The sequence below is a fragment of the Anabrus simplex genome, chromosome 1 (genome assembly GCF_040414725.1).
Source record: "Anabrus simplex isolate iqAnaSimp1 chromosome 1, ASM4041472v1, whole genome shotgun sequence".
Taxonomy (NCBI): Eukaryota; Metazoa; Arthropoda; class Insecta; order Orthoptera; family Tettigoniidae; genus Anabrus; species Anabrus simplex.
In genome coordinates this window covers 268,664,425-268,681,336 of record NC_090265.1, presented here as the reverse complement: position 1 = coordinate 268,681,336, position 16,912 = coordinate 268,664,425, and the positions used below count along the sequence as shown (strand labels likewise).

The window sequence follows — 16,912 nt, the reverse complement described above, 5'->3', positions numbered from 1 at the left end:
TGTCCTCACCTTCTCAATGTTTTCATCACTGACGGCGGTCGCCGGTCTTCCGTTACGGGGGTTGTCAGAAACACTTTCTCGAAAACGGACGAACCACTTATACACACACTTCAAGGACAGTGCTTGAGCTTCATAAACACGTACCAGCATCGCATGCGTTTCTTTCGGTGTCTTGCCAAGCTTAAAACAAAACTGTACATTGATATTTTGGTCGTTCATGTTTCTGTTCGCAGTTCAGAACCAACGCACTAAACACGCACTGTGTCAAACAGGTCTTACACGGCACCCACACGATGCTCAACTGAACAATGTTGGGAACAGGTGGTCAAAATCTGCTGCTACACAGGTGCAGCATTGTGTTTCGCCAGTGTTGCCGGATCGACCGTTCTAACTTAATTCACCGAACTTTATTGTCAAATGTTGTAAAACTCGCTTCCGAAGCAACCGAGCTACAAGAAGAGTTAGTGGATATTATAGTGATTGTTGTTTGAAGAGACAAAGAACCGGGATTATTCTTTCCTGACCTTTTTCCTAGATATCTGGGGTTGGTACAAATGTGGACTAAGCCCACTTACACGTCCTGACACCCTTCCTGACGCCAACCCTGTGTGGAGGGATGTATTCATAATTGCGAGTATCTATCGTGGATGGTAGTGTTATGTGTTCTATGCAGATAATAATAATAATAATAATAATAATAATAATAATAATAATAATAATAATAATAATAATAATAATAATAATAATAATAATAATAATTTCGTGTGGCTATTTCTAGCCGAGCGCAGCCCTTGTAAGGCAGACCCTCCGATGAGGTTGGGCGGCATCTGCCATGTGTAGGTAACTGCGTGTTATTGTGGTGGTGGATAGCATTATGTGTGGTGTGTGAGTTGCGGGGATGTTGGGGACAACACAAACACCCAACCACCGAGTCATTGGAATTAACCAATGAAGGTTAAAATCCCCGACCCGGCCGGGAATCGAACCCGGGACCATTTGAACCGAAGACCAGTACGCTGACCATTCAGCCAACGAGTCGGACTTCTATGCAGATGATGTGTGTTAAGATACTCAGCCCCTGAACTAGAGGAAATAACCAAACGTGGCTACAATCCACCTGGAATCGAGCTGGGACCCTCTGGATCGAAGGCCCCCACGATGACCGTTCAGCAAGAAGCTAAATGGACAAAACGACGATATTATCAGCCCCAAAGGCAAAGATTATGAGAAGATGAAGTTCAGGAGACAGTTTATCAGCAATGGTGGCTTTCGATTTTCCTTCATGAATATTTTTCTATGCTGGTATAGAAAATAAGTGTCTAGAGGCCCCTATCCGAAACATAAGCCCAAGTATTTAAAGTTATATACACTAAATAACCATATTATCAAACGAGTTGCACATATTCTCGAGGATGGGTTAAAGTTATTACCACTGCTGCCATGCACAGCCACGAATGAAGCACTAATTTCCACAGTATTTGTCAATATCCAGTCACAACTTCATTAGCACAGCAGAACTAACCGACTGCCGTTAAGAGAATAAGCATAAAAAAGCGATAATGAATACGCGAGCAACATTTTCAAAGAGTTAACATGTTATAAGAGAAATGACAGGCTGTTAACTAGCAGTTACATTGTGTCAGGAAAGTCAAAACATACGTTCGCCATGAATTTAATAGAACGATCCTTTGATACAATTAATTCTCCATGTGGAATGACGCTGTTATTTCAAAGAAACAGTTCTCATTCAGTAATTTAAATTTGTACATCGCATCCTGTGTTTGATGGAAAAGACGTCTAAAAGGGCTGTGATAATGATACAAGATGCACTGCGAAAATATATATATATATCTGGATACCATTGGACAGAAATTGGCTTCAGGTACTGACACTGACGAGTACATTGAAAATATTGGGCTTTTCTCTTCATATAATATCAATACTCTACAATTATCTATTGTGTGAATTCCCTCGTGATATAAATCTAATTAATACTGTAATTAGCTGGTGAATTATCACCAAAGAGCTACTTATATTGTATTTCAGCATGCTGTTATTGTGACTTAAGCTGACAGTAGTCCAGCTTCTTTGTTGAATGGTCAATGTAGTGGCCTTCGGTTCGGAGTGCCCCGGGCTCGATTCCCGACCGGATCGGGGATTTTAATCTTAAATTAATTACCTTGGCTCGGGGACTGGCTATTTGTACTGTCCCTAACATCTCTGCAAATCAAACACAACACTACCCTCCATCAGAATAAAGCACAGTTTCTCATAAACGGCAAATGCCATCCACCGTCCCCGGAGAGTCTACCAGGCTAATAATAGTCACACGAAATTATTATTATTATTATTATTATTATTATTATTATTATTATTATTATTATTATTATTATTATATTATTATCAGACAGCAGGGAAACGAGCCACTAAAATCTGTGAATACTGCCTTATATACAAATTTTGGTTTTAGTAATTAGCCTCTATTAAAAAAGTCACCTTCTGCGTTTTGCCGATGCCATTGTGCTCACAAGTGAAAATATAGAAGAGCTAGAAAACATGATCCAAGAATTAAAAACTACCTTTGCTAAGATTGGTTTGGAAATGAACATTGGTAAAACGAAAATACTAAGCCCCGAGAGTCAACCACTTAAAATGGGAAACCAATATATAGAAGCTGTCGATGAGTACATCTATCTCGGACACAAGATAGAACTTGAAAACGACAATCAACATGCAGAATTTCCTCACAGAATAGGTATGAGTCGGATAGCATTCCGAAAACTAAGATTCATCCTGACCAACAAGGGTATTCCAATTAACCTGAAGACTAAGTTTGATAATACGTGCGTGCTGCCAGTTACTACTTACGGTCTAGAAACATTGACTCTTAAGGCAAGTGCTAGCAAGCTTCAGCGAACACAACGAGCATGGAGCGACAGATGGTAGGGATCAGACTTAGGGATAAGATCCGTTCAGAGGACATCAGGAGAAGAACGAATGTAACAGACATCCTGGAGAGAGTAGCAAGACTAAAATGACAATGGGTAGGACACTTTTTTGTTTACAATTTGTTTTACGTTGCACCGACACAGATGGGTCTTATGGCGACGTTGGGATAGGAAAGGCCTAGGAGTGGGAAGGAAGCGGCCGTGGCCTTAATTAGAGCACACCCCCAGCATTTGCCTGGTGTGAAAATAGGACACAACGTAAACTCATCTTCAGGGCTGCCGACAATGGGATTCGAACCCACTATCTCCCGGATGCAAGCTCACAGCTGCACACCCCTAAACGCACGGCCAACTCGCCGGGTGGTAGGACACATAGCTCGACAAGACTACAACAGGTTGACATCTAGGATTGTTCAGCGGAGACCATGGGAACACAAGAGAGGCATTGGAAGACCCCAGAAGAGATGGTTCGATGACATAAAGCTTTTGGCTGGAACAAGCTGGTTCCAAGCAAGGCCCCACACCGCTGACTGCGCTGAAGCGTGTGACTGGGGAAGATATGTCTATACGCGTACCGCCATGTTGTGGGCACTCCTCAGCTTGACGAGGAGATCGTATGGAATTCAACCATTAACTTACATTTCGTACATATGAAAACACCCGCCCTAGTAAATTAATGACAGTCTACACCGACTACCGTGCACACACGCAATAAATATACATAATATCAAGACTGGTAATATTAAAAGTATAAAAACTGAATCTACACAAATCCTTTGGATAGCCTACAGGTGGTGCACAAAAAAATAAAATTAAAAAAAACCTTTAGGAGACCGAATGAGAAGAATGAAAAACACACTACTACAAAAATATATAAATAAACAAATATTTGAATTTCAGTCCCCCAAAACAGAAAAAAACAGTATATATGCCTAGATCATGTCGCTCACAAGGGGTCATGTTGTAACTGAGTTGTTTTAACATTCAGAACAGATACCTGTAATTGAAACCTAGGCTCTACACTTTAGCTTTATTGAAAATATGAAGACATGTGCAAATGTCAACAGTCTACAACTTATGTATGATTACATATCGTCAAATAAAACTTGCCTGCCTCTCAGCAGACTGGAGAACACATTAATGAAATATTTATAAACTCCTGTATCGATAGCAATTATCTTCAATATATAGGCCTATATACGAGTATATTTACGATTTGTTTTACGTCGCACCTACACAGATGGGTCTTATGGCGACAATGGGACAGGAAAGGCCTAGGAGTGGGAAGGAAGCGGCCGTGGCCTGATTTAAGGTACAGCCTGGTGTGAAAATGGGAAACCACGGAAAACCATCTTCAGGGCTGCCGACTATCTCCCGGATGCAAAGCTCACAGTTGCGCTCTCCTAACCGCACGGCCAACTCGCCCGGTAATCTTCAATATCAACATAAAGGAAATTTGCGAAATAAAATTTTTCTATGAAAGGTACATAGCTTATGATTCCTCTCTGATAAGTCATTACAGCAAATTTTACCAAATTTTCTGAACAGATTGTTTAAAAAGTACATGACTGCAGAAATCTTTCTAAAAGAATCAGATACGTTTTTTATCATTTTCTGAATATGAAATGCCGGCTCCGCGATGTAGGGGTAGCGTGTCTACCTCTTACCCGGAGACCCCAGGTTCAATCCCCGGCCAGGTCAGAGACTTATACCTGGATCTGAGGGCTTGTTCGAGGTCCACTCAGCCTACGTGATTTGATTACAATTGCGGAGCTATCTGACGGTGAGATGGCGGCTCCGGTCTAGAAAGCGAGGAATAACGGCCGAGAGGATTTGTCGTGCTGACCACATGACACCTCGTAATCTACAAGCCTTCACAGGCTGAGCAGCGGTCGCTTAGTAGGCCATGGCCTTTAGGGCCTGTTGTGCCATGGGGTTTGGTTTGGTTTGGATATGAAATACCGTAAATTGATGAGTAGACGTTAAATTATCATTTCTGATTTGGATTTAGGTAAATGCTGCCTGATATTCGTTACATTGGTGCTGGTCTGCCTCTGTTGTGTATTTCTGAAAATGAATGTCTAGGGTTAGTTTGAGTTTCTCTGAGTGGTTTAGGTTTTAGTAAGAATGTTAAAATTTAAGATGTAAAAACCGTCCTCAAAATATTATCTTCTTAAATAATTGTATAACAGCTTTTATAAACTGAATTAACATTATCTAAAAAAAAAAAAAAAAATTGAAAGTCCGTTCTAATTTTTCTCTAACCTGCCACCACGATTAACACCAGAAAGGGAATACAGTAAATGAATTTGAAAGTAAAGCATTAGCAAAAATATTAATATCATATTTAAACAGTTATTTTGATTAGCGTCTTCTAATGCAGACTAGAATTGTCAAGATTGTAATGATCTTTGTTTAGACTTTATATTGTCAGGTTTTTCTGGAATAGCGTATTTAACAATTGTATTCTTTTATTATAAAGCAAGTGTGAACAAATGGAGAACTTACGACATTTTTCAAATAATTGATAATAATTTGAAGCAATACCTTACCCTAATATTAAAAGGATTTTATCAAGCTTTATTAACCATATCTTACGGATTCCAGGCCCAGGATTATCAAATTTGTAATACCGGTACACAGTCTCTATGAAAAATATGTAGTCTTTTTTAGAACAGTTGTTTAGTTCTAAACAATTGTCCCCGATGAATTGGAAAAAGGCAAACAAGAAAAAAATAAAATGAAATGGCATATGGCTGAATGGTCAGCATTGAGGCCTTCGGTTCAGAGGGTCCCGGGTTCGATTCCCGGCCGGGTAGGGGATTTTAATCGCCTTTGATTAATTCTTCTGGCCCGAGGACTAGGTGTTTGTCTTTGTCACAACACTTTCCTCTTCATATTCAGAAAACACACTGCACTACCAACCACCACAAAAATACGCAATAGTGATTATAGCCTTCATATTGGGTTGGCGTCAGGAAGGGCATCTGGCCGTAAAACATGGCCAAATCTACACGTGCGACACAGCTCGCACCCGCGACCAAACAGGTGTGGGAAAAGCGATAGAAAAAGAAGACGAAGAAGTTTGGCTTTTAGTAGCGGGAGGTGTTCGAGGACCGGCTCGTCAGATACAGGTTTTTGATTTGACTCCCGTAAGCGACCTGCGCGTCGTGATGAGAATGAAATGATGATGAAGACTACATATACATCCAGCCCCCGTGCCAACGGAATTAAGCAATGATGGTTAAAATTCCCGACCCTGCCGGGAATCGAACCCGCGACCCCTGTGACCAAAGGCCAGCACGCTAACCATTTAGCCATGGAGCCGGACAGCAAATCACGAAAAAGAAGAAGCCTAAACATTCTAAATTTCCTATCCATACGTTCTCTGAATCAACCACTCTATAGCCTATTTAGTTCTTGATTATGGCAATTGAAAGTTATTTTAGAACAGTTCAGTTTCTAGTCATATGTGAAAAGAAATACCAGAACCCTTCGATAGCAATCTATACAAATGAGGGCTGCACACGAATTCACCCTCGTGAATATCTTCCCATTCCACACGTAAGCCCTAACTTTAGGCGTAATATTGTCGATCAATTTAACTACAGTAATGTATCAGCTCCCACATTCCTTGAAAATATTTGACAATATATTATCACTCATCACATGTATTACTAAAACAGATCCACTAACAGCTACGATTCAAATCGAAAACATGCAAGGGACTGTAAACATTACCACGCGCTCACCATGAATTCAAAGCTGAAGCGCCCACAACACGGCGATGCGCGAAAGTCTTCAATATTCCGCATAGCATCAGCGCGCTCTGTGAGTCTAGGTAAGTAATATTAAAGTCTTTGGTTCCAAATGGGTCAAGACCGAAGACGACGGAAGCACATGGAAGAGGACTAAATCCAGCAGTGGGTTGAAATAGGCTAGAAAAAGAAAGAAGCAGAAAAAGTCAACTATTATATTGTTGATCCCTAGCATCTTAAGTTCTTCATCAACTTCTGATAGCTCACACCTTTTTTATCGCCTTTATACGATTCTTGTGTTTATGATCACGATGGTCATCTACTTACCTTACTGAATTTGTGTAAATACAAATACCGAGTGAGCAAAATAGAATTGAGCGACAAATATTTATAATAGGACAGACGCGGGATTGACCCTTGCTAATGAAAATCACAGATGACGCTGGAAATTACCTCATCTATAGAAATGAAAAATTGAGGGTCCAAAAGTCCTGACTCTACTTCACTCAGAAACCACCGGCAGAACTCAACACGCTAAGGTTAGTGTGGACGCTTTAACGCATGCACCACAGCAACTTTCTAAGGATACAGATGCAGGTCCTTTTTTTAATAATGTTTCGACACGACGATCTCTTAATTCCGACTTCCACAGATGAATGGCGTTGAGATTTCATCGGACTTTGTTCCAGGCTTTCCTTCAGTCGAGCTATGTTTTCTGGTGTTCGAACTCTTTTCGGGTAGTTATGGTTTTTATTCGCTACAGCGCTCGTTTCACGCCATTTTGCCACTTAGTTTTGCATCGCAGACTTTGCTGGAGGTTTTTCACGAATCGTGCTTCGCGTAACAGTCGATAATGAACACGCGCTGTTTCATCGTGAGCGCCATTTTGTGTAGCATTCAATGGTCACTAAACACGTCTGCTCCTCTCTCTCACTCTCACGTAACGGCACAGCGACGTACTCTAGAGATGCACACGCGCAGACGGCAACCGATTGGTGCATCAAAATCACGGTTTCCAGCATTTCCTGTTCATTAACAAGGGTCAGTTCCACGTCAGTTTTATAAACATAGCTTTCCGTGACTGCAGAGTAAATAAGTAGTAACTCTTCATCAGCACACGACCTAAACTACAGTGTCTGTCAAAAGTTTAAGGACCGGGCGAGTTGGCCACGCGGTTAGGGGCGCGCAGCTGTGAGCTTACATCCGGGAGATAGTGGGTTCGAATCTCACTGTCGGCAGCCCTGAAGATTTTCACACCAGGCCGCTTCTAACTCCTAGCCCCTTCCTATCCCATCATCGCCATAAGACCTATCTGTGTCGGTGCGACATAAAGCCACTAGCAAAAAAAATATAAGTTTAAGGACACCTCTTCAAAAACCGAATGTTCTCTCCTGTCCTTAAAGTAATGCAGGATATTGTTCCTACATCAATCAAATGCTTACCACAAGTGAACGTTTTTGCCAAAAATCCAAATTTCTATCTTTAAAATTATGGGTGACACTACGATATTCCTATTATGAAAATACCTTTAAAATTACATACTTTTGTTGGGAAAAAAATCAATTACTCCGGAATGGGTGCAGCTGTACCAATGCTTTTTGGAATGGGTACAAACGTACCTATGAGGATTTCTGTGCACTTATCACTTTTTATTTTTGACAATTGTGAAGGCCATTTCACGCATTCTATTTCAGATTTCTTCTTCTTCTTCTTCTTCTTCTTCTTCTTCTTCTTCTTATCTTCTTCTTCTTCTTCCAGAGGGAAAATGTCCGTTTTCTAAAATTCTCCTGCATTCGAAATTCGCTGCAAATGAACTTGGGACTGTCACGGTCACTTAGATTGTAATCTCAAGAGTTGATAAACCTGGTCAAACACCTAATTCCCTCCTTTTTCAAACAATCACTGTTGTTTTGTTGGAAATGTGTAAAGGTTAGATCGATTTTCCTAAAAAAAAAAAAAAAGCTAAGAAGGAAGCATAGCGGAGATGTGTTTTCTCAGACGAAAGCAGATTCGAATTGTATCCTCGACGACAAATGCGAGTAAGACGCACAAAACAGACAAGTCTCTGCCAGCCTGTCTTGCACCTGCTGTTCAAGGAGGAGGAGAGGCGATGATGATTTGGGGCTGCATAACATACGATGGTCCTTGAGGATTCTAAATGTTTGATGGTACTGTTGACAGTCAGAGACACGTGCAAATCTTAGGGGAAGTCATGGTTCCATCTGTCACTAGGCTAATGGGAGAACATTTTCTTTTCCAACAAGACAATGCTCCCTGTCACCGGAGTCGCCTCACAATGAACTGGTTGAAGGATCAGGATATCGAATTGCTACCATGGCCAATACGTCCTCCTGATCTTAATCCCATAGAGGATCTATGCAATTCTATGGCACTGAAGTTGGCGAAAGGGAAACCCAAATCCAAGGAAGAGCTGAAGCTGAATCTAGCTGACTTGTGGCGAGAGATCACCATCCAGGACTGCAGGAAGTCAATCGACACCATGCCAGACCGAGTGAGAGCATGCCGAAAAGCCCAAGGAGGTCACATTGAGTACTAACAAGGTTAGCACTTTCCAGGAATTTTTGTAGAATTTTTCAATAAATGTGTTGCTAGAAAATCTGAATTTTGTGTTGTTGTTTTTTTCATGGTGTCCTTAAACTTTTGACAGACACTGTATGCACAGTAAACTTGACTGCTTAATTGACTGCTCCCTTCAGATGTTCATAAAATCCTTATCCTTCTTCTTCTTCTTGTGCCGTCTCCTTACAGAAGATTGGCATCCATTGTGGAGTATCTTTTCCCATTTTGTATTTTCCATATCAGAGAAGAACTGTCGAAAGTTCAGCGCCATGGTTAATCTCGGCCCATGCTGGCGCTTGCCTTCTAGTGTATAGTCAGTCGTATGAGACCGTGCTTGTCATTTCAGAAGATGTGGCAGAAATAGACCATTGTTCTGCGTTTCGTAAGGATTTAGATTTCAGATCTTGAACAGTCTGCAATTCATCCACATTTCAAAGGCCTGCATTCTGTTCACTGAGGAAGCCTTTGGTATCCATCCTTTGATAGTGAAAGTAGCGCCGATAACGCAACACTTCACAACATGCCAAAGAGTTTCGAATCGGAGGTCACACGAGATGTTTTTATGTTAGAAATCCACTTCGTGCAAAATATCAGTTTTTGTTTTGATTTCTATATCTCGATCGAAGCCTTATGTTATCCAGAATTTATACAATCAAAATGAAAATCCAAAGCCTGTTTCCAGTTATTTCACCGGGTCAGGAATGAAATGAATGAAGCCCGCATCTAGCGACGAGGATAGGAATTGTGCCGGCTGCCGAAGCCTGTCGCACTCCTCTGGAGCAATGATTAACGACTGACAGATGAAATGAAATGATATTGGAGAATGTCGCTGGAATGAAAGATGACAGGGAAAACCGGAGTACCCGGAGAAAAACCTGTCTCGCTTTGCCCAGCACAAATCTCACATGGAGTGCCTGGGATTTGAACCACGGAACCCAGCGATGAGAGGCCGGTGCGCTGCCGCCTGAGCCAAGGAGGCTCAGAATTTATACAATGCATTCAATAATTCAAATTCAATTTATTGTGCAAAGAAGGCCGGTTGTTGTGAACCTGTATAACAGTAACTACATCCAAGCTTGGACTGGAATATTACGATTCTACCATGGTTATTTGTATGTCTTATGACATGAGGCTGAAGTTCGATCAATGAATAGCCTCAAACGATAAGGATTTTTCCTATTTTTTCGGCTTTCTCCTCCCCCCCCCCCCACACACACACACACCTCGATTGTATACTATCTGTCCAATTCAATTCCGAGGAAAGAATTCATCCAACTCACCTGAGACATGTTGATGACTCCTTCAGCCAAAGTCTTGAAACCAAGAATGGTCCTGTTCTTGTAGCGCTTTCGACGCTGAAGCATCACGTGCAACTTGTTGCCGTCCCTCTTGAGGAAATGAGGGTACTGTAACAAACAAGCCATGTCAAATACACCTGCTATCTCATTAGCAAGCTTCTTCTTTAACATAACAGGAGGGTAAATGAGTTGTTAAATGGATACAAAAATAAAATTAACTTCATTAAAAAAGGAAATGAAGGACAGAATGGGCACAACAAAAGAGCACCTTAGCCCAGTAGCTCAGAAGGATGAAGGTGTTTAAAGCTCCGCATTTCTTGACCTCAGAACTGCAAGAAGTGCTAATATGGTCAGAATTGCACTACTTAGCAATCGCTAGTTTTACCGGTTGAAATCTTTCCAAGATCTGCCTGACACTAATCTAGGAGCACCTTGACAGAAGAAAACAAGACAAAACGCGTTTTCACTCGTCTGCCATTCAAGTGACCAATGCCTCTACAATAGTTCAAAAATAAATTAATTACATGTATAACTGTAACAGGCAAATTAAGGTAAATTACTTTCGATAAAAGTAGTTTTTAAATGAGAGATAAATTGGAGGGGCTTTGTTTGATCTTGTACAAGAAAGCACTTACCGTCAAGTGAGATTTAAGCCAGAGGTATCTTACTGTATAATAAGCTCCAAATACATATACGGGGTAGGGTGTGTCGTCTCTACAGTCTTCGGTATTTAAGCGTGACAAGGTGTGTGGGCGGTAAGAAAAACGAGAGCCTGGATGGGTTTGGCAGAATCAATTTATTTGTTCGTGGGGTGGAAGGGAGTGCAGCGGTGGTGGGCAATTGGGTATTGGGCAATAGTACGATAAGTAGGATATGGAGCGCACAGTCTCGGTGATAATGTGCCTGGCGAAGGTGAGATCCAGCAAGTGCCTCCCAAAATCGTCTGTGTTAATGTATAGTAGGTGCGTTCTAGGCAGAAGGTCGCACGAATTCGGGTTGGACGATGACATCAATGAAAAATCGCCGCAGAGCAGAAGGGGAATGTCGGAGTCCACGCTGATATATGTCAGCACATGCTGGCAGTTGTATGTGTACGGGAAGAGGATCTGGCGCATGAGCATCAAGGCAGTAAGTACCTTGATGACCATGGCGATGTTCTGCAGAGTTGACACGGAATTAGTTAAGTCTTTTTATTGACGCACAAAAGACACCAGAATTGCTCCGATCAGGTGAACCGTTATTTATTTAGTGTGAAATAACTGATATGGCTTTTCGCCTAGTAACACGGGTGGCTAATTATATAACACGAGCATTTCCAAACCATTTCAAATTAACTAACTGGTGACCGGCTCCATGGCTAAATGGGTAGAGTGCTGGTCTTTGCTCCAAGGGGTCCCAGGTTCGATTCCCGCCCGGGTAGGGCATTTTAACCTTCATAAATAGAGTCCCATCCTCACAGGCGAGCAGGTCTCCTGTAAGGTGTCAAGTTGAAAGAACCTGCACCAGGCCTCTCCGGAGGCCACACGTCATTATTATTATTATTATTATTATTATTATTATTATTATTATTATTATTATTATTATTATTATTATTATTATTATTATTATTGCCTGACTGGTCGCCTCAAGACACGGATAGCTAATATCGTAATTATATAGCCCAAGCATGCATTTCGTATCATTCCGCACCAGTCAGCGCGTGAGCTTACGTCAATCGAAAGCCATCTAACATCATGGTTTGGAATTTTCATTCAAAAGTCTATATGAAGCATATTAAGAAATTCTCACATTTTCTACTCCTACGGGTCATTGTGGCACCACCAAGTCGGGCTCAGAGACAACCTTCTAACAGTATCTCACATGCGTATGTGTGTGTGAATGGATATTTCGACTGTCAAATTACCTATTTGGATTGTAACTTGCAAAGAAAATCTTTATTTTGGTAAAAGGTTCATTGCGTGCATTTGTTATTTATGTTTGTTGGTTACTGTATTAGTTAATTCATTTGTTTACGCACAAATTGATAACAGCCTTGCTCAAAGCAGATGACCGTTCGCTCACTGCAGAGGTTCGAAGCGTACTGAACCATTCGAAATCAGAGTTTCGCGGCACCCCGCGAGACTGAGAAAGGATCGAATCCGTCACACTGGTCTCTCAGAAAGCTAGCGCTTAACCCTCTAAGCCACATAAGCCCGGTGACTAGTATTTAATTAGTAGTCTAACGGCCATAGCTGGTCTCTGTCTCTAGTATCTCGTCTTGTTCACCAAAGCTGGTGGGATAGATGTAGTGTGTGATATCGCAGTGATGAAAAAATATATTATTATTATTATTATTATTATTATTATTATTATTATTATTATTATTATTACATACATATGTACGTGCAGATGAAGAGTAGTTTTTTTTTAAATTATCTTCAGTTCACAAAGTAATTCACCATTAGGTGAACTAACCAACACCAAACATTTTACAAATGACATAGTTAAGTTTTATCATCACATACTTGCTCAACCTATCTATTCTTTCCCCGTCAGTCTAATTCAGTTAAGTCTGTTAAGAAACCGGCTCGTGAAACGAAACCACCAATTCTTGTGCCAAAATCCTTCGTTCACATTTCACGACAGTTATGTACTAGTCTGCATGTGCTAGTTCACTTCTCTAAAAATTGTACGACGAAGTTTGACTCAGCTAAACTCAGAGCTTTTTTCCCTACCGGTTTAATGTCGCACTAATATCCATGCAGCTGGGATGGATACTTTTTTTTTTTTTTTTGCTATTTGTTTTAAGTCGCACCGACACAGATAGGTCTTATGGCGACGATGGGACAGGAAAGGCGTCCCACCAACTACTTTTACGGTTTTCGGAGACGCCGAGGTGCCAGAATGCAGTCCCGCAGGAGTTCTTTAACGTGCCAGTAAATCTACCGACACGAGGCTGACGTATTTAAGCACTTCCAAATATCACCGGACTGAGCCAGGATCGAATCCACCAACTCGAACTCTGAAGATCAGCGCTCTACCGTCTGAGCTACCCAGCCTGGCTAAATGTTTCATAACTGACACTCCATGCCTGTGTCCGTAGACACTCTGAGTGAGTGAGTGTGTGTGTGTGTGTGTGTGTGTGTGTGTGTGTGTGTGTGTGTGTGTGTGTGTGTGAGAGAGAGAGAGAGAGAGAGAGAGAGAGAGCACCAAGGGGTCTGCTCAAGGCTTATCATCGTCATCCGAAGGGAAGGAAGCGGCCGTGGCCTTAATTAAGGTAACGTAACGGCTGTATTACTGTATTTAAGGCATAGTTCCACCATTTGCCTCGTAAGAAAATGGTAAAGTACGGGAAACCTTATTCAGAATATTGGGGGTGGGTTTCGAAATAATAATAATAATAATAATAATAATAATAATAATAATAATAATAATAATAATAATAATAATAACCAGGAAAGCAACCACAGTGCAAAGCTGGAAGAATGCTGAGCTAAGAAGAAAACTCGGTACCGAAACGTTATCAGCAATTATATGCCGATGAAACACCAAATCCTCTCTTCCTTCCTAGTTTCTTTCCCAAGTTCATTGCGGTCGGTACTTTATGGGGATTTGCCAGTTTTACGACAGGATGCCCTTCCTTATGTCAAATGTGCGTATTTATTGTATTTATGTATTTATTGTCTGTTTCAGTGCTGAGGGGTACTGCGATGCGATATATGTAGATGAAGACGTGTGTATTAAGACGAACACGAACACCTCGTCCCCGAAACATAGGAATTAACAATATGGAGTTAAAATCCTTAACCCGGTCGAGAATTAAAACCGGGGCCTTCTGAAACTTAGGCTACTATGCTGATCATTCACGCAAAAGGAATCAGACCTTAAATGGCAAATATATAGATGAAAAGCAGCACATGATACTAGAGAGGGAGATTCATGTTCAAAATGTCACATTATTGTATCTTCATATGAAAACTAAAATGGGAAGTTCTTAACTGAACTTTACATTTCTTAGTTAATGATGTTATTGGTTTTGCGTCCCACCAACTACTTTTACGGTTTTCGAAGACGCCGAGGTGCCAGAATGTTGTCGCGCAGGAGTTCTTTAACATGCCAGTAAATCTACCGATACGAAGCTGACGTATTTAAACACTTCCAAATATCACCGGACTGAGCCAGGATCAAATCCACCAACTCGAACTCAGATCAGCGCTCTACCGTCCGAGCTACCCAGCCTGGCTAAATGTTTCATAACTGACACTCCATACCTGTGTCCGGAGACATTCTGAGTGTGTGTGTGTGTGTGTGTGTGTGTGAGAGAGAGAGAGAGAGAGAGAGAGAGAGAGAGAGAGAACACCAAGGGGTCTGCTCAAGGCTTATCATCGTCATCCGAAATCAACAGCGTTAGATGCCCTCACTCCATATGAACAATGCGGAGAGATTTGGAACTGAAGCCGGGTTTTTGGTATGTAATTGAGTGATTAGAAACGTACACCACCAACTATCTTACTCTGTCGCTAACATTCTGATGTTTTTTTGTTTTTTTTTAATTTAAACCAACGGAACTAGATTCAACTAACTACGGTATCAGACCTTACAAGACACCTCGACGATGTCCACCAGCTAGGCAATATACAGATGAAAAACAGTTGTTAGCAAAATATGAGGACAACTCGTTTTTACTATGTGACGATATTTATCTTCATCTGAAAACTGAAAGAAAATAAGCTGACGATTTTCTGGATGATAGTCTTCATTACTGGACAAAAAATTAATTATATGTGGAGTCATGAGGTTGTCCTACACAATTCTTCGTTTAACTTTTAATGTTTCTTAACTGTCGTATAGTATACAAACAGGCATACTGTAAGTAACTATCAGCTCTCTTCACAACACATGCACTTCGCCCGGTCGACATAATTTACTCACAGTCAAGAGAAAATTGCTTTAAATTCTGATCACTCAACTCCGTCGGCATCATCATCCTCTAACGAGGCGTTCCACTGGAGCATTCCAAGCATTTCCGATATCTGCCGATAAGATATAGCATAGTTTACCATAAAGCACACACGGCACTAAGTGCCAAGCCATGCCGCCAAGCCGAAAAAAAAAATCAAAAAAGTTTAATCGCTTACTTGCACATGCAATAATACCACAACTCATTCTATTTTAAGTTTTGTGGCATATGGTTTCCGTTACAGAGCAGTAGATTAAAAGAACGTGCCCGTGCACACCAGCCTTAGCTCCGAATGAAGGACTTAAGGTGGTACAAATAGCACTTTCAAAATATGATTTTATGAAATTGAACCTTCAAAAAGTTGCTGTGTGTGTTTAATAACGCACTACCTTATGCAGGTTTCTGACGAAGATTGAATAGGAAAGAACTACGACTAGGAAGGAAGCGCCCATGCACTTAATTAAGGTACAACCACAATCGCCTGATGTGAAAACAGAAAACCATGGAAAAACGTAAGGGCTGCAGATGTTAGGATTCGAACCCACCATCTCGTAAATGCAAGCTTACAGCTACACTACCCTACTGTGCAGGCAGGTAACTCTGTATCTTCAACGAAACACTAAAAATAATCGTAATGGCTACCAACTGCTAAAGAAGTAAAAACACACATACCTAATATTCTATTTAATAAATTATATACAAAATGATCCCAGATCATAACTAATCACGGGATAAGAGAATGTAGCCTGACAAGTCGTGCTTATTTTCAACAAGAACTCCACGTAACAAAAATAGGCGACCAGTGATTAACAGGTAATTGACGTCTAAAGAAACGATCTACCAGACTACTTATTTTAAAATACATCAAAATGTTTATATAAGCTGTATTAATTACCCTAAATATTATTCACAAACTATGGACTAGCTTTATTAAAACCCAAATGCGACAATCAACTAGTAACTAAAATCGACCAAAATGGACGTACTAGCTGTTTTTTCCTACAATCGATCAAACTCGATGTGCTGCCTTTATTAATTACCCCAACATCGAATAATAAAATGCCTGTACTAGCTTCATAATTGTCCTAAAATCGATCAAAATGACCTTACTAGCTTTATTCATTTTCCTACACTCATTCGAAATTAGCCCAAAAACGGATCGAAAAATCTACACTATGCAACTTCTACTTTCATTCTGCAGGAGACTCCGTTGAGTTGGCGATCTCGTCATTTAGCCCATAGGCCTAAATATCAATCTTCGAACAATTTCTTTGTGATTGTTTGATCTTAACATTAAAGTTAGAAAAAAGCACGGTTTAACTTCGACGTAAAACTACAGAGGTCACATACAACCATGTACGGAAATAATAATAATAATAATAATAATAA

General features: G+C 40.8%; 1 protein-coding gene across 1 annotated transcript in view; it reads right to left on the bottom strand.

The window, feature by feature from the left end:
* The window catches only part of KrT95D (phosphofurin acidic cluster sorting protein KrT95D), a 368,788-nt gene that overhangs the window by 236,418 nt on the left and 115,458 nt on the right, over positions 1-16,912 (bottom strand). Inside the window, exon 4 of the mRNA XM_068225917.1 lies at positions 10,567-10,692. Within this exon, the coding sequence (XP_068082018.1) occupies positions 10,567-10,692 (126 nt within the window). The remainder of the gene's footprint in view (positions 1-10,566; positions 10,693-16,912) is intronic.